General features: G+C 48.4%; 5 protein-coding genes across 5 annotated transcripts; 3 read left to right on the top strand and 2 right to left on the bottom strand.

Moving 5' to 3' along the window:
• Positions 1–98: 98 nt before the first annotated feature.
• ABOM_002398 (nucleoporin) lies at positions 99–5752 on the bottom strand (the record flags this gene model as incomplete). The annotated part of the gene is made up of 4 exons (XM_022529528.1): positions 99–1454; positions 1509–4607; positions 4667–5606; positions 5664–5752. Coding segments are annotated over 4 exons (5484 nt in total), but the record flags the coding sequence as incomplete, so codon positions are not given.
• Positions 5753–6165: 413 nt separating this feature from the next.
• On the top strand, positions 6166–8490 carry ABOM_002397 (bifunctional anthranilate synthase/indole-3-glycerol-phosphate synthase; the record flags this gene model as incomplete). The annotated part of the gene is made up of 1 exon (XM_022529527.1): positions 6166–8490. One exon carries the CDS (start codon positions 6166–6168, stop codon positions 8488–8490), a length of 2325 nt encoding a protein of 774 aa, XP_022392261.1.
• Positions 8491–9064: 574 nt separating this feature from the next.
• Positions 9065–10056, top strand: ABOM_002396 (BRCT domain protein; the record flags this gene model as incomplete). The annotated part of the gene is made up of 4 exons (XM_022529526.1): positions 9065–9083; positions 9143–9481; positions 9540–9640; positions 9733–10056. 4 exons carry the CDS (start codon positions 9065–9067, stop codon positions 10054–10056), a joined length of 783 nt encoding a protein of 260 aa, XP_022392262.1.
• Positions 10057–10491: 435 nt separating this feature from the next.
• Positions 10492–11462, bottom strand: ABOM_002395 (snoRNA-binding rRNA-processing protein IMP4; the record flags this gene model as incomplete). The annotated part of the gene is made up of 2 exons (XM_022529525.1): positions 10492–11385; positions 11457–11462. The coding sequence occupies 2 exons, from the start codon at positions 11460–11462 to the stop codon at positions 10492–10494; spliced, it is 900 nt and encodes a 299-aa protein (XP_022392324.1).
• A 651-nt stretch (positions 11463–12113) lies between these two features.
• On the top strand, positions 12114–15396 carry ABOM_002394 (putative regulator of nonsense transcripts; the record flags this gene model as incomplete). Its single annotated transcript, XM_022529524.1, has 2 exons — positions 12114–12313; positions 12378–15396. 2 exons carry the CDS (start codon positions 12114–12116, stop codon positions 15394–15396), a joined length of 3219 nt encoding a protein of 1072 aa, XP_022392259.1.
• Positions 15397–18277: the final 2881 nt, after the last annotated feature.

Raw genomic sequence — 18277 nt, 5'->3', positions numbered from 1 at the left:
AACCCTGAACAAGTCATGGAAGGAGGAAAAAATATCAAGAAAGAACCACATAGACACCTTGAAATTGCACACAACATGAAATGGATACATTAGCTTCATTATGCCTCCTCTCCTCCAAGACAGACGAGTGTGGCTTTCAACTCGCTCACGATCTTCTCCTCCAGTCGGTTCTCAGCCCCCGACGATGAAGCATTCAATGGTTTCTGGCGTACCAACTCGGCTTCCTTGTCGCTCGTGGCCACGATCCGTGCTCGGAGGAGTTGTCTCCGTTCTAGGAGATCTTCAATGTCTTCCTTGACATGCGCTCTGTCCCATTTGAGTTCCTGGATGGATTCAGCATCCATGCCGGCACTAGGTCCCGCTTCGCGGAATCGATCCAATATAAAGGAGATCAGTGCTAGTGAGTATGCCTCGGATGTCATGCTCAGACAGATGCGCCGGGCCGTAGACCCAGCCGTGCGGTCGGCAGCAAACGCCTCGGACGCCCGCGTAAGTTGACCCTCGAATTGATTGAGGAAGGCCGCCACTTCGGGCGCTGTGCGAATAACGTGGTAGAGGAGGTTCAGGCAAAGGGGAAGGATACCACCGGTCCAGATAGCATACATCCTGGGCACATTATCAAAGGGACCAAAGCCTTTGGGTTGTCGCAGGATATTTGTCAGCCGGCATGTAGAGAGTCTGACCAGGACCACTTCGACAGCGAGGTGTTCTGCCAGCATGGGTATGGTTGATAGTTTAACAAGGAAAGAAATACTGAGTTCTCCGTAGACGGGATCGCCGGCCACAGCCAATTGATCAGCCCACGAAAACAGAGAAGTCGCATGGCGGCCCGTATCATTGTCCGCAATATGATAAACGATATGCTCGTATACGCGATCAACATTCTTCACCTGCAAGCAGCTTTGCAAAATGGCAGTTATGATGGCAAAGTCCTTCGGTGTGCATTTCTCTGGTTGATCGTGCAAGTACGCAGTCAATGATTTGAATCCTTGAGCAACCACAGTCTTGACAATTTCGACCACCAGTCCCAAGTCAGATGATACCTCAGCTTTCTTACTGAGCGTTTCGGGCGCTGTGCGGGAAGGTGAGTCATGGTGGAACTGAAGGGCGAGGAAAAGCACGTTGAGAAGAGACCGGTAATACTCGGTATCGTCATTGATGATTGCGTCCTCATACGTTGCGCGGCGGGAGCGCAATGCATCCCATACTACCCCAAGCAGACCAAAAACTTCAGCACCCCGGGATCCGATCTCGACAAGTCGCTGGAGTAAAGCCTGTGCGAAATCAACTCGGGTTTGTTGAATACGTGCGAAGATTGCTTCTTGTGGGACGCCATTGGTGTTGGCCTCCAGACATCTCTGTACGACTACAGCCATCGATTTCTGAACCTCGCGATCCATCATAAAGTCTGAGCAATGCTCGATGGCGAAAAATTTCCAACTATGGAGGAGTGACTGCGATCAAACACTATTAGTACCCATTCATATAAGGATTGCACGAATACATACCACTTTAGCCTCAATCAGTGACAGATTGAGATTAGCGCGTTCGAACTCCTGGCTAAAGCCTTGGTTTCGGCTTCCTGCCCATGCGAAATCGTAAGAGAGAAGCTTTTCGCCAAGACGAATATCATAACAATAATCACGGCCCAGGGTGCGAGGCTGCAACGTCGTCCTTTTGAAATCAGCTAGCTTGCAGCCCGAATACCTCATCTCAAAGTTCTTCTTCAAGTTGGCGTGTAGTGAGGCATTGTATCCAGAGACCTCAACTGCATCTTTCGCGTACCAAGACACAAGCGGAATCAGAGTCTTATAGAAGGACCGATCCTGCATTTCCTTTGCGGAATGTAAATACACAGTGCAGAGATCAGCGACGACAGCTGCAATTCTGGTAGTGAATATCTGATCTACCACAGATAATGACGCTATGTTCAACTTCGAGACATATTGCACGAGGCTGGTGAAAAACAGGGAGTGCTTTCTCAGCTCAGAGGTAGCCCAGGGCCAATTTTCCTGGGCATGAGAGACAAACTCTAGTAACGCAAGAGCTACCTGAAGATCAACTTGGTCGATGTTTGAAAGTGTATCCAGAGCAATCTTCAAAAACGGTGTTCCTCTCATAGCCGGGGCCTTTTGATCGTCGGTTTTTCTCAGTGTTTGACGAGGAGAGGATCCGGTAAGAATATAGACTGCAAGCCATTGCTGACGTTTGGTGACAAATGTTGACAATAGCTGCCATATTCCCAAATGTAGGTTTCGATCACTCAACGGCTTGTCAAATTGCGATAGAATATCGAGAAAGAGACAGGATGACTCGGCTCCCAAATGACCAATCAGGGACGGTGGCTCTTTGTCAGAATTCAAAGCTGCGCCTGTGATAAGTGTGTTAAGAAGAGATATAATAGGTAGTCGGTAGGCGTCATGCAGTGCATATAGTTTGACAAGAACTGGAGCTGCCTTGAACAGTTGCTCTTCCAGTAATGACGGCGGTGTATCAAGTAGCTGGGCGGATTGTAAAAGTCTGGTCGAGAGTATGAGTGTCGAACTGACCTGCCTTTCTACTAGTGTCAAGTACCGAAGATATAATGTGGGTGGGGTTTGAAGGCCGTCAGCAATGAGTCGAAGGATCGGGTTGAAAGGGAGATCACTTGTCGAATGCGGTCGTAAAACATCTAGAAGATACGTCGCTGAGGACGAGAATACACCAGTAACTTTCGCATCCAGTTTAGTAGTGTCATTCGTGCCATAAGCATAGTAGAGTATTCTTTCGAATGTCTTGGCGAGTGCAGCGTTGATCTCAAACCTCTGTGCTGGGGAGTTAAATCGCCAATTGATGCTGCTGTTATACACTTCGACCATTATTCGAACAAAGTTCAAGAGAACACCTCTCATCATATGAGATGGAACGCCAGCAGTCCAATCAGAAACGGCTGCGGTCTTGCCCATTATGCTATTGGGGCTTCTCCTCAAAACAGCACGGGAGACAGCGTCGCTAACGATGGACTCGAAAAAACGTACGCAGCTAAGGAGGAAGGGATATTCGCCTGATGTGACCTCGAGGGCGGAGATGACTGCGGTCATGATGCCGCCTTTGCCATCAGAACCAAATAGGCTGCTCCGAGACAGGAATGGCCATACTCTGCCAGGCAAAACTTCGATAAGAGCGGTGATAAACCGCAGACAGGCAATAACAGAGTCCAAAACATTCTCAGAGCCTGCTCTAGGTCCAATATGAGACAGATTGCGTTCGAGAATGTCGAGTACCACTGAAACAATATCGCTTTGACGGGCTAACCCGTCGCTTGCCATCTCCAAGATCCTCTTAGCGCCTGAGTCATCGCCATTTTGACGTTGTGTATCCCTAGAGGTACTGAGGAGATCTGCCAAGAGCCCTATGATTTCCGCGATAGAGTCCTCTCCCCATCCTGCTGAGTATCCTCCGTTCTCATTCCATTCCTCCAGCCAGCTTCCTAAGTAGCTTAGCGAAGAATACTGGTGCTGCCACATAATAACAGCGGGCCTTGACTCGGACACAACTTGCCCAATTGTTGTAGACGGAACTTGAGATGAGCCCGTAACAACCAGAGCATTGCTGGTTTGAGTTTCAGATAGCTGCCTTCGAGGGGATGAGCCAATCATTGGAAGGGATTCGACGAGAGTGACGAAATTTGCGTTCTCATCTTCCCGTATCGTCTCGTACCCTTGGAAATCAGGCGGCAAGGCCTGAGTAAATGTGTCCATGTTCTCCATTTCATTGAGAATTTCCGGAATCCCTTCGTCGGTAACTAGGTCTTTGTTGATAAGAGCGCGGCAGAGTTTCAAAAACGGCACTGTCTCATAAGGGAATCGCGACCGGGCTAGTCGAAAGATATTGTCCATCAAGAGGTCATCCTTGATGAAAATACACCGTGGGTCACTAGAAGGCGAAGCCAGGCTATTTCTGGGCCATAAATATTCTGTGGATGAGCCCACAAGGATTGCCAGAACGGATTCCACAATTTCGGGCGAATAATCTAAGTACACCACGGCCACTCGGATGAGATCCAGGAGCACCGTTCGAGCCCAACGGTTCGTTAAAATATCGTCAACTGCAGATGTGGAGCCAACTTTGGTAGCCAGATTCATGGTGATCTCAGAAGCCATGATCCTCATTTCATCTGAGGTCAACAGGGTTATAGAATCATCAGCCGTGTATTTCGGAGTTCGTGCGCATTCTAACAACTCCTCATACAGTGAAATTTCTGAAGCTCCGCCCGCGGTAGATTGAGGAGTATTCGATTGAAATGAGTCAACTGCGCTGTGAAACTGTTCCAACTCCCGGTTCTCTTTGTCATTGAGGGCAAGCTCTCTCATAGTGTTTAAAACCAGTCCCCATGCGAACGCTGCGGGGCTTGCAACTTTGGACTCCACCACTGCAGAAACAAAAATCTCATTCACCTGACCAATCTCATCCTTCGAGAGAAAATATGGTGGTTTCGTATTAGACTCTGGCATAGGAGTTTTGTTTATGATGGAGGGAATAGTAAGCGGTAGCTTCATGAACGCAAGGGTCGTCAAGCTCACAAAAGCTTGAAGAGGGAGTAATACTTCTGGCGGATTCTGACATGGCTTTATGAGGTCAGCTTCATAGAACTTGATGGCAGGAAGGAAGTTCTAGTACTACTCACGATTTGGAGTGGCTCAAGGAAGTTGTAATCGCCCATGAGACGAAGCCAGGACACGAAATCATTGGCGGAAGGGAGCTCCGCAGATGATTGAAGATGTAGAAACAGAATTTGGACAATGTGCAATATCTCTTCAACAAGTGCCGTTCGCCACAAATCTTCCACGCTCTCGCTACTTTCAGCGAGTCCTAGCCATCCTCCATCGCCCTCCAATGCTGAAAGGCGAACCTGGATAGCTGTGATGCATGCTTGAATGAAAGTGCGGGATTTATCACCAGCAAGCTTGTTGTTGAAGAGTGTCGCTCCCAATTGGCACAACAAGTCGCCCCGTTTCCGTTCGGACTTTTGCGGAGCAGGTTCGTTGACGTTGCTGTGCAGAGAGAGAGCGAATAGCCTCCGAGCCGTCTTTATAATATGCGTTTTTTCCGACAAGTAGAGCTCTCGCAGACGCAGACGCCTACTTTCTTCAGAAACAAACCCCGAGGGATTGTCCTCACGACCGACTTTCTGACTGAAAATTTCAGCAAAACTGGGCCCAGCCAGCGACATGCGAAAGTTCTCAACACCAGCTGCGCTTTGCAAACTTGTAGATTCTTCTTCAGAGAATCCAGACAGAAGGCGTGTGACAGGGCGGTTTTGCCATTCTAAGACTGCAATTCTCAGAGCGCCGATTTCATCAATGCCGGCTTTCTGGCTCAGCCACAAGGCGTCTTCTTTGAGTTCCTTCAGGTTATATGAAGCTTGCGCTGTGGTCTCCGCATGGATCGCAGCCGTTTTCGATTCAAAATCTGACTTTGTTTTCGCCGAAGAGGAGGCGAACCCGTCTAAACAATTTGCGAGAAGCTGAACGCTTTCTGGGTGCGACAAGAAAGCATGCAGACTGCCGGTGTCGTCTACGTCATCCTCGGGACTGCATGTGTAAAGAAATGCTCTCTTCCAGGACCTAAAGAGATGGTATAGTTAGCCTTACTTCTCTGTTAAGTATTGCATATGCGCGTACAGAAGCTGGACGTCCCCGGAAAAGCACTTGTCCAGGGACGGGAAATAGGCTTCCGGAACGGGAGCCATTGGCGCAACAGCTATATCATTCTAAGACCTAGAAAGATACAGCTTGTATGCGCAGGCAGGAGGGGCCTAAATAGAGTAAGGTCGATAAAGCAATAAGCGTAGGAAGCTGAGAGCGGGAACTCAAGAATATTCAAGGAGCACTTTTGGCTGAGGTCAACAATCAACGCCTATCTTGGTTTAGTGCAGGGCGGTGAGACTAAATTTTGCGCAGTTTGACAGACAAACCCGTTTGGGAAAGGCGATGGATGTATCGGGGCCGGAATGTGGCTACAGTGAGTCAAACGCCCCGCATTAGAACAATTCGTTGCCCAACCCTCAACAAAGGTAAGTTAGCTGTTGCTTGAGTGATAGACTTCTGTCTGCGCTTATGATTCTCATGTATATTGCTCATTTCAATTATTGACTCTGACGTCTCTTAGATCCAGGTCTTAGTCATGTCGGGCTCCGATCTCGTGGACCATTCCCCTCATCATCCCACCAAAGCCTCACGGCTTGATAGCGCGTCAAATGTCATTTTGATCGACAACTATGATTCTTTTACCTGGAATGTTTACCAATATCTCGTTCTTGAGGGCGCCACCGTTCAGGTGTTTCGCAATGATGAATTATCCTTGGAGGAATTGATCGCCAAAAAGCCGACCCAATTGGTCATCAGTCCTGGTCCGGGCCACCCGACAACCGACGCTGGAATCAGTAACGCTGCAATTCAATACTTCAGCGGCAGAGTACCAGTTTTTGGTGTGTGTATGGGTCAGCAGTGCATTATCTCTTCCTTTGGTGGCAAAGTCGATGTCACTGGCGAGATCTTGCATGGTAAGACGTCCGTGATAACACATGACGGCAAGGGTGCATATGAAGGGCTGCCGACCTCGCTCGCCGTGACTAGATATCATTCCCTTGCTGGAACCCACTCAACGATCCCTGATTGCTTGGAGGTAACCTCTTACGCCCAGCTGGGTGAGGATAGTAACAAAACCGTTATCATGGGCGTGAGGCACAAGCAGCTTGCCGTGGAGGGTGTCCAGTTTCATCCTGAAAGTATTCTCACCGAGTATGGCCGGGGGATGTTTAGGAACTTCCTCAAACTTACAGCGGGTACATGGGAGGGTAACGGCAAACAATCCAGTGCACAGAGTGGCACTTCTGTTGCGACTGGGTTGGCTGCCCCGAATAGCACCTCGAAGGTAGACAAGAAGACATCCATCTTAGAAAAGATATATGATCACCGCAGGGCTGCTGTTGCCATCCAGAAGGCTATTCCTTCGCAACGGCCCGCGGATCTTCAGGCTGCTTACGACCTCAACATTGCTCCTCCACAAGTCTCATTTCCTGCCCGTTTAAGACAATCACCTTATCCGTTGTCTCTTATGGCCGAGATCAAGCGCGCTTCCCCTTCCAAGGGTATGATTGCAGAGAACGCGTGTGCCCCCGCCCAGGCTAGAGAGTACGCCAAGGCCGGCGCCAGCGTTATTTCTGTCCTCACTGAGCCAGAATGGTTCAAAGGCAGCATCGAGGACTTGCGTGCCGTCCGCCAGAGCTTAGAAGGCGTTACAAACAGACCTGCAATCTTAAGGAAGGAGTTTGTCTTCGACGAATATCAGATTCTAGAAGCCCGTCTTGCTGGGGCTGATACTATTCTGCTCATCGTGAAAATGCTCAGCGTTGAGCTTCTTACAAGATTGTATCACTATTCTCGCAGCTTGGGAATGGAGCCTCTCGTTGAGGTTAATACTCCGGAGGAAATGAAGATTGCGGTCCAGCTTGGAGCCGAGGTGATTGGCGTAAATAACAGAGACTTGACAAGCTTCGAGGTTGATCTCGGTACGACGAGTCGTCTCATGGACCAGGTTAATGAGAATACTATTGTTTGCGCTCTCAGTGGAATTTCCGGGCCCAAGGATGTCGAGGCTTACAAGAAGGAAGGTGTCAAAGCAATTCTCGTGGGAGAGGCACTTATGCGAGCATCTAACACATCTGCTTTTGTTGCAGAGCTTCTCGGAGGGTCTTACGAGAAATCTGCTCAAGCTTCACGAGCCTCGCCGTTAGTCAAGATCTGCGGTACACGATCTGAAGACGGAGCTCGGGCGGCAATTGAGGCTGGTGCTGATCTGGTTGGTATTATTCAGGTACAGGGACGAAAGCGAACTGTTTCAGACGATGTTGCTCTTCGAATTTCTCAAGTTGTGAAGTCGACGAAACGACCTGTGCGTCATGCCGCTTCGACAACTCAAGGAACATCAAATGCAGCCTCGGTTGATTACTTTGATCATGCTACCAATGTTCTACGCCATCCCAACCGCGCCCTGCTCGTGGGTGTGTTCCAAAATCAGTCATTGTCGTACATCCTGGAGCAGCAACAAAAGCTGGAACTTGACGTAGTTCAATTACACGGTTCTGAGCCATTGGAATGGGCTAGGTTAATACCGGTGCCTGTCATCCGCAAATTCGGTCTTGAGGAGACTGGAATTGCACGAAGAGCATACCACACTCTGCCCCTACTTGATTCTGGAGCTGGTGGCTCGGGTGAATTGCTCGACCCATCCGGTGTTCAAAACGTTCTGGACAGCGATGCTGGCCTGCGTGTTATCTTGGCTGGCGGGTTGGATCCCACAAACGTTGCTGACACGATCAAGAAGCTAGGAAACTCAGGTCACAAGGTTGTTGGGGTAGATGTCAGTTCTGGTGTGGAGTCGGATGGCGCTCAGGATCCGAGTAAAATCCATGCTTTCGTGCAGGCAGTGACAGGACTTCAGCAGTAATTCATAGGCTTTTTTGTTCTCAGATACCAGCAACTTATCACAGATCCACAGCGATGATCATGAATAAGTTTCCTTTTATCTTTCGAGTAATGACTCGATCTACACTTCAATTTCGGGCTGCGATTCACTTTTAGTTTATGACCTAGTTTTGAGATACAATCAACTGTGTCAAATCAGATGTGTATATAAGTTCGAGGTTGCGAACTATGCTCGAACTCTCACTTTCAAATCATCCTGTTCTTACAGTTAATCTCTTTCACTGCTTTCACCCAACCTAGCTCTTTCACTCATCCTAGCTGATAAGTAGTTGTTACCAGACCATCTACTAATAGTTGCCTCCTCGAATCCCAAGTTCTCTCCGACGATCTACCTGTCCTGCTCCACAAATCAACCGCCCACCTATATTCATACAGTCAATATGAGCAAGTCTTTTGCAAAGGTTCACTTATGCTCGGCTGGGAGGCTTGGAGACAGCGGTAATAAAATTCCGCAATGGATTCAAGCAAACGGCGGAAGGTATTCTAGGCAAGTCACCCACGATGTGACGCACCTAGTTACAACCAAGGACGCCTATATGAACAACATCCCTGCAGGTTAGTTCCACAATACCTAAATTAATAGAATCTTGCTTTACTAACACATCTGACTAAAGTCAAAGAAGCTAAACGTCTCGGGACTGTTAAGATAGTGTCATATGAATGGTTGGAGGATTCTCTACTTTCCCGTAATCGAACACCAAAACGGGAAAAGGCATGTCTCATCGAGAATATCCTGAAAGAGGAAAGAAGAACAGCAAAGGAGGAAGCTAGGAAGACCCTAAAGCAGCAGGGCAGGTCTACGAAAAAGTCTGCAAGCAAGCGTACAAGTATGCTCTCTCTCAATATATATACATATCATCTCCCAAACAGGGCTCACATTATGATGTTAGGAAAATTAAACGCAAAAAGCCCTTCAGGTACCAACCGAGGGAAGAAATCTGGACCCACTACATGTATGTCCTGTGCTCCATGTGCTTGACCGGCTTAAGTGCTGATGGAGAGAAAATATAGCGGAGCGTCATGTTTACACGGACATGACAGCTCGTCAGACATACAAAGCAACGCTTGTCCGACAGACAATCTCGAAACGTAAAGAGAAATTTCAGCTTACGGTTAGTTACATATATGAATCAGGTCTTTGACTACAGATCGCGGTGGTTGTTCTATTCTCCACAACCAGTGCTGATACTTCGATAAACTGCAGATCTACGAATCCAATGGTGAACCGTGTACATATGAAACCGAATGCAGATACAGCCGTGTTGGTAAATCAAGCTCTCAGATTCTTGCTCCCACCGGAAGCAGCTTGGACACGGCCCTGACAGCATTTGAACGCTTTTTCGAAGAATATACGGGAAAGAGCTGGGCGTTACGTGAGGACGGAATCCTGCCACAGCCGAAGAGAGATGACGAAGATAACCTCCTACCTCAGCATGAGGGCTGGTATATCTACGAAGCCACCACGAATATATTTGTCGATTTCATCCAGAACGGCTCGGCCAGCAGCGCCAATATATTTGGAAATTAATCTGGAAGTGGCAGTCTCAGTCGAGGTTTTAAGTAGGTAGTGCTACTAATATACCAACTCTACTTTGTTTCACTGTCAGCAACCATGAGTGACCAGTTCGCTCCCCTCTTTCTCGGACTTGAGGCTTCCCATGCTAAAGCTACAAGAATCTCTTGCTTGATGCCATCTTGTCTCAATGACTGCTTCATACATTTGGAAGAAACCTTGCATATGGGAAATAACATGAAGATACAACATCAGTAGATATCCATTCTGGACACCTAGGTGTCTGTTTCTCTAGACGGGTATACAATAGTAAACAGTGATGTTAAACAGCTAAATGCTAACCTTTTTAAACCTTCCAACACCTTAAGCGCCAAGACAGACTTTTCTTGTGTCTTCGTAAGATAAAGATACATCGCACCAAACCGTTGCAGCCATCGCCAACGAACCGGCTCACAGGTAGTCCTTCTTCCTGCTGGTTCTGGTGTACTGTGTAAGAGCCCATTCAACATCACCACTAGAGCCCTTCTCCAGGGATCCGCCGCGGATCTCAAACAATCTCATGGTCATGCGTGGACCAACTTCGGCCAGTTCAACATCCCGATAACCCGTCTTCACGAACACGTGGTGCCGCACTTCGATACTGTCCTCTCTGTTCACAAAACTGACGACACGATTGCCGACCTTTCCAGCCTCACGCGGAGGGAAGAGATGCTTCAGGATCTGCACTACCCGAAGGCCGAGATTTGTCTTGAATCCCTCGAATATAAGATGGGGATAGCTCTCCGACACGGTCCCACGGGCGGCATTTGGAATGTCTGCACGAAGAACGACATTGTGAAGTGAGAAGCTAGCCGTCGGCCCATGCGGGAGGTGAGAAATGGTCATCGCTGTGGGGGTTCCTCGGTGTTCATGGAGGAGAATCATATCTGTCAACGCCGCAGCATTGGCACTCGATACAAGGTCTGGGAGAACAAGACCACCACGGTTCAGGCGAATCGATGTGGGAAGGAGCAGACGGATTTCCTTTGCAAATGCGCCTAAGCGGACAGACGGGTTTCGAGAAGTTGTGACAATGGGGCGAGGATCGACAATTCCTGATGTAAGGGCATATTCGTCGTCAAGGTCTAGCATATCCGCATCCTTATCTTTCTTGTCTGCCGTAGGTAAAGACTCGTCATATTTAAAATCTTCGCGAAGCTGTTTATCATTTGCGATGGAAGGATCAAGGGGTTTTCCAGAAGCTAGCGAGGCCTTCAATTGTGCTCGCTTTTCGGCGATAGAGGCATCGCGGAGAAGCAGCGCTCTCCGATAAAGATAATCTCGGCGCTCACGAGCTTGACGGCGCTAAGAGACAGTTAGTAAAAGTCTCCCGGTTCATAGCGAAGAGTGTAAATCATAATCGGGCCAAAACGTACAAGCATTTTGTTTGGATGGATGTCTTCAAAGAAACTGGTTGAAGCTTTGTCTTTGGCGGGCAACTTTTTTTAATTGCATTGGTGGTCCGCATGGGCCACCGGACTGTGTGGGATTTGGCGGCAAATAGACCGATAATAAAACAAGGCCAGCCGATCGCAAACCATCGAATCGCCGAGTCCTGTGAATTACAACTTTCTACCATCGAGGACAGACTGACTCGCCTTCATAGGGCTTTGTGGTGTATTAGGGACTCGGTTACTGATCAGTGAGAGTTACATGTGAGTTTTCATCAAGCATCGCCCATTCCAGACCAAGAAGAATTGATCGCTGAGACAAGACCTAAGCCTCTCATTCTTCTTGCCCCTCTACTGTGGCACGCTGCGTTATCTTATTAATCAAGACAGATCTCCCTTCCGCCTCGTTTTCTTCTTCAGCAACTGAGACGGCCGGTTGGTCCTTGACGCTCTTTCATCTCCAATTTATCCCAAACGATATATCAGGAAAGTTCGTGTATGACCGACTCGTGATTCTGATTTGTGGTGGACTGGGCGTTTCGGCTTTGCACGGTTCCAGCTTTCCAGCTCTTTGATAGCGCCTTATTAGAAGTTTCTTGTCCCTCCCGGGAAAGTATTTTAATCTGGATTCTACGACCGACGATGGCTGCTTTAGGCGATGATTTAAGGGAATTGGATGACATAACTGGTGGTCTCCGTCCGCGGAGGCATGACGATGACGATGACGGCTCGGATAATGGGGATGACGACCTAGAGAGTACAACTAGTGCTCCGGCTGTTGGGAATGCAGAAAATCAAAGACACACAGAGGAGGAAAAGGAGCTTCCGCCACATGCATGCGCGTAAGTATCATGGTATATCGCTACGTCTAGATCCAAGTTTAGCTAACCCTAGGTCACCTTGAAGATATTGCGGCATTCATAATCCGAGTAGTGTTGTGAAATGTCTGTCATGCAGCAAGTGGTTTTGTAGCGCTCGTGGAAATACCTCGTCCTCTCACATCGTCAACCACCTCGTTCGAGCACGACACAAGGAGGTGCAACTACACCCTGCCTCATCTCTCGGAGATACAATTTTGGAGTGCTATAACTGTGGAACTAAGAACGTCTTTCTTCTTGGGTTCATCCCAGCGAAGTCTGATACGGTCGTTGTATTACTATGCCGTCAACCTTGTGCAGCCATGCCATCGTCCAAGGACATGAACTGGGACACTTCCCGTTGGCAGCCACTTATAGAAGATCGTTCGTTCCTGCCGTGGCTTGTAGCTGCGCCTTCTGATCAAGAGCAGCTGCGAGCTCGCCACCTTAGCCCTCAGCTCATCGCGAAACTGGAGGAAATGTGGAAAGAAAACTCCCAGGCCACGTTTTCAGATCTCGAGAAGGCCACCGCTGTAGATGATGAGCCGGCCCCCGTTCTTCTGCGTTATGATGATGCTTTCCAGTATCAGAACATCTTCGGACCACTCGTCAAGATTGAAGCGGATTATGATCGAAAATTGAAAGAGTCACAGTCGCAGGATGGGCTGATTGTGCGGTGGGATCTTGGTCTCAACAACAAACATCTGGCTAGTTTCATTCTACCAAAGCTGGAGCTTGGCGATGTCAAACTGGCTGTGGGTGACGAAATGCGACTGAAGTACACTGGCGAACTGCGGCCCAAGTGGGAAGGGGTTGGATACGTCATCAAGATCCCGAACAACCAGTCCGATGAGGTTACTATTGAGTTGCGAGCAAAGGGAGATCATAAGTCGGTGCCTACAGAGTGTACACATAATTTTACTGCCGACTATGTATGGAAGTCCACCTCTTTTGATCGTATGCAACTCGCCATGAAGACGTTCGCAGTTGATGAGATGAGCGTTTCTGGTTACATCTTCCATCGGCTTCTGGGTCACGAGGTCGCCGCTGCACCAATGAAGACACAGATGCCCAAGAAATTCAGTGTCCCTGGCCTTCCAGAACTAAATGGTAGCCAGATCAATGCAGTCAAGAGCGTCCTACAGAGGCCTCTGAGTCTTATTCAAGGGCCTCCTGGAACCGGAAAGACTGTCACCTCCGCTACCATCATTTACCATCTTGCCAAACTCAATGGAGGTCAGGTCCTAGTCTGCGCTCCTTCTAACGTCGCCGTTGATCAACTCTGCGAGCGTATCCACAGAACCGGCCTGAAGACAGTACGTGTAACCGCCAAATCCCGCGAAGACGTGGAATCTCCCGTTGGTTTCTTGTCTCTGCATGAGCAAGTTCGCCTGAATGATAGCAATATCGAACTCCTGAAGCTTAACCAGCTTAAGTCGGAACTCGGGGAGTTGTCGAGTCAAGACGAAAAGCGACTGAAACAGCTCACGCGTTCAGCGGAGCGCGAGATTTTGAACAACGCTGACGTTATTTGCTGCACTTGTGTTGGTGCCGGTGACCCTCGTCTCGCGAAACTCAAGTTCCGCACTGTATTGATTGACGAATCTACCCAATCTGCCGAACCGGAGTGTATGATTCCGTTAGTTCTAGGATGCAAGCAGGTTGTTCTTGTTGGTGATCATCAGCAACTTGGACCCGTCATTATGAACAAGAAAGCAGCTAAAGCTGGTCTCAACCAGTCGCTTTTTGAGCGACTCGTTATCTTAGGTTGCTCTCCTATCCGCTTGAACGTGCAGTACCGTATGCATCCATGTCTGTCAGAATTCCCCTCGAACATGTTCTACGAAGGTTCTCTGCAAAACGGCATTTCTTCTATCGAGCGTCTTCGTCGTGATGTTGACTTCCCCTGGCCCATCAGCGACAATCCCATGATGTTCTGGTCGAACTTGGGCAATGAGGAGATCTCTGCCTCCGGAACATCTTATCTTAATCGTACAGAAGCCACAAATGTGGAGAAAATAGTGACTCGTTTCTTCAAGGCTGGTGTGCAGCCTCAAGACATTGGTATCATTACCCCTTATGAAGGCCAGCGTAGCTACATCGTTAGCTCCATGCAGGCAACGGGTACCTTCAAGAAGGAACACTACAAGGAAATTGAAGTTGCTTCCGTTGATGCTTTCCAGGGACGAGAGAAGGATTTCATCATTCTCTCTTGCGTGCGTTCCAATGACCACCAAGGCATCGGTTTCTTGAGCGACCCGCGTCGTCTCAATGTTGCACTTACACGAGCGAAGTATGGTCTAGCGATACTTGGTAACCCAAAGGTGCTATCTAAGCATCCTTTGTGGAATTGCCTGTTGCAGCACTTCAAAGAACGGCATTGTTTGGTTGAGGGACCTCTGTCCAATCTTCAGGAATCCTTGATCCAGTTCAGCCGCCCTAAACAGGCATATAGAGGGCCCCAGCGATTCCAGATGGCATACAACCACGCCTCCAGCGTGACCAGTGGAATGATGAATGGAAGAAATGGCCACCGCAACGACTTCCACGATACCGGATCCGTGGTAGGCTATATTCCTGACGATGTCTCCTCTGTCCACTCTTCTGCTCTTGGTGGTGTCGGTATTCCTTCAGGATATCCTCCTATGTTCCAGAACTTCGCAGACTCTTGGCCTGCCCTCCCAGGAAATCGTCGGGTCAATGGCAACAAAGGAAAGGGAGCGCCTAGCATTGCTGGTGAATCCATTGCGGCGACAGAATCTGACGTTACTGCAAGCATTATTGATGGCAAGAGTGTTGATCAGGGCGGCGTGAGTCTCGCTGGACTTAGTATCCACGATATGAGCAAACAGCCCAGTCTGTCTCAATCCGACCGTTTGAAGCGCTACGTCGAATCCGGTGGTCGCGAGCCTTACAAGCCTGGTGTTGCCGATAATAACAGCATCTTTGGTGGAAGCTCTGCCAGCATTCGTGTTACTCGTGGTGTACCAGGTCATATCATTGATGACGACGACACACGCAGTGTTTCTACTGCGTTTGCGAGCCAGGTAGGGGGAAACTACGATTGATTGCGGTAACGTTGCGTTGTACGCTAGTCTGGGTGGCACCAGAACCTTGCAGCTCTCGCAAAGCCCGGGATACGACTGTTCGCAGCACTGTGAGGGTACTCAAACATCTTTTGGTGACCTGATAGACCGCTCGAGTTGTTGACCGTCTCTTTGGGCATGACAAACCCGCACCTCAGGGTAGCATCAATGAAAACATGTCTCAGCCATATGGTGGAAGATGGAAAATATTCCTCGACCCTCGAATTTCTCTTCCACGATACATATATCTATATCAAGATATCACCGTTACCTTTCCAGGGGTCCAAAGCAATGACTGTACCATTTGTCAGGGTGACCATATCCAGTATCCTTGGCAGGAATATGGTCCTCCATGAAGCAGCACGGGAGTGGTAGTGGTCTGGCATGCATGTGACACCTGCTGATTGACCAGTAGCTGTCAAAGGCTATGTCATTTGAGGATTAATGGAGTGTCGATAGATTCGTTCGGCTTGCAGGCGACTTCTCAGGCTACAGGAAAGCTCAATATTTTCACCCGCGATGGCGAGAGTGAGCTCATCTGAAAATTCTATGGATAATTCATTTTTTTCTTTTTCTTTTTATCTTTTTCCGTCTCAACTTATGTTATTTCAATCTTGATTATTTAAGTAGCTCTTCTGCTTTCCTTGTGGCACTGTCATTGTGGTGCCGTCCTCCTACATCCTTGGAGAGAGCAATTGTTTGCCCCTTCACATTTGCACTCCATACGCACCGTCCAATCTTTGTCGGCCGGAGGACCTATCCTATTTCTTACGACCAACTACGCTGCTAAGCCCTAGGAAATGAAATATGATTATTGTCGCTCGTTTCTAATCTATTACTGCGCCAATACCTCAGAGAGTAACACATCCTCAGCAGCCGTGCCTTTGCCCTTCCCACCGTGGACTCAAGGTGCCTTACTATGAGCTCGTAGGATCGAACTGAGTTGGTCATCTTGTGGCTGTAAACGACTGGATTAACTGCCATGCATCGCCGAAGTATCTAGGCACCTACAATTTTTCACCTTGGCACCTTCCAACCGAAGATCTGGATCTGGTAGCCTCTTAGTACGTAGTATCCTAGGTATCAGCTGAAGACGCAAACCTACGTACTAACTCAGCCACAGCGTAAATGACCAGTGATTGGTCTATTATCGTCTTTAAGTCGGCTACATTGGCCCAGCTGGATCAACAGTAGCTGAGAGTGACAGGATTGGCTCATGCAGCTCGGGATGTCGCGGCCGAATCTGATATTGCAAAGCTGCGCCACTGGGGGATCGGCCACCCTTATTCATCCTTAAGGGCTGTACTAGGGTCTAATATGCATACATGATTCTAATATTATCTATCATAATGATGGTGCCTGTTCTTGTCTGTACACAAGGTTATGGTTGTTTTTATTTTTGGTGTTTGAGAGGATGCTTAGCTTGCATTGTTCTGTGGCTGATGGTACGTGGTTGTGCTGACGATACAGAAGTTGTGCTTACAGTACAGTAGGTGTGCTGATGGTGCCGATAGTTAAAGATCAAGCCAAAGTATGAGGAAGAATAAAACAAAATAATTATAGTAAACATAATTAAAAAAAAAATATGTGTGCGAGAGAAGGGACATAATTCACGTAGACAGACAGACGCATCGATGGAGACATCAAATTGCGGTGTCAAGTAGCGTCAAAAAGTGGGCACTGTTTCATAGACAACTAACACCAGGTGAACTCTATCTATACATTCAACATGTCGAATTAACTTTGCATTTACCTCTCACTCTTCACATAGACCATAGTAGAGGTAGCATAGGTAAGATTTAGCCTGGCTCTGAAACATCTAACCGTCTTCTCATTGCCTTCGCCTTGGTTCGCCTTCACTAGAGAATCCAATCATAGTTCGGCCATTGACCAGCGGTGCGCCGACTGTCCGCCCGATGCAGGCGGTTCTCAGCAGTTCCGTGGATTGGGCAAGAAGTGTTGGCAATATTTCCATTAGGTACCTTAGGTACCGATCCATGAGGTCATGTTTGCTCGGTAGGCCCGACGTGGCCTGGTAGACGGTGTCAACTTAAGCTGGCAGTTTACGAGTAGCCTGCAGCAGGGTCTATTCCTCAAACGGAATACGGTCCTTCGTTGGACCTGTACGGAGTATGGCTGTGGTGTCTACCAGTACAAATCAAGAGAAATGCGGGTTGATGGTTGATTGATCGGCCCCTGGTGATGGCGGTGTGGCTGAGAAGCTCCTTTCCCAGCCACGTGCCATGGTTCTCATTGGCAGGCAACGGTGAGGCCGCGATCCCGGTGTGGCGGATGCCAGAAACGCAGATGGAGAAAAGGCACCGTACAATGTTCTTCAGCTTTTACCCCATTCCCCCGACTACCTTATGATTAATGTCATTTCCCATTCTTCGTCACCCAGGTTGTATTTGGTTGCCTGACATCAACCTCGCAAATGAGTCATTAGTCGAAGCCTAAAGATTTGATACCTACCCACCACGCTTAGATCTTTGCGCAGTTGCCGCTTTCTGTGATTCAGCGCCTACAAATACACACCGTCTCCGTCGGTTACATCGGACCACGTGTGCAGGATACCCTCTGGTCGAAGTTATTGATCATTTTATTTTTGGAAGCGCTCACTGAAAGCTCACTGAAACAAAGTATATTATGATTAATTGTTTTCCTTGACCGGGTACTCAGCATTACTACGATTACCCACCTCGGCATAGCCCTTGAATCGTGTGGCGTTGCTGCCAAGATTGCTTAGTCATTAGTGGAACTGGATGCCTTGTTGTTACCTGAAAAATTCGGCACCCCCGTTTTCCTAAGGAACCGACACCCTTCAGTGTGCCACTGAGAAGAACTCCAAGATCGACAACTTTGC

The sequence above is a fragment of the Aspergillus bombycis genome (genome assembly GCF_001792695.1).
Source record: "Aspergillus bombycis strain NRRL26010 chromosome Unknown contig00015, whole genome shotgun sequence".
NCBI lineage: Eukaryota > Fungi > Ascomycota > Eurotiomycetes > Eurotiales > Aspergillaceae > Aspergillus > Aspergillus bombycis.
This window is presented reverse-complemented; position numbering and strand designations above follow the sequence as displayed.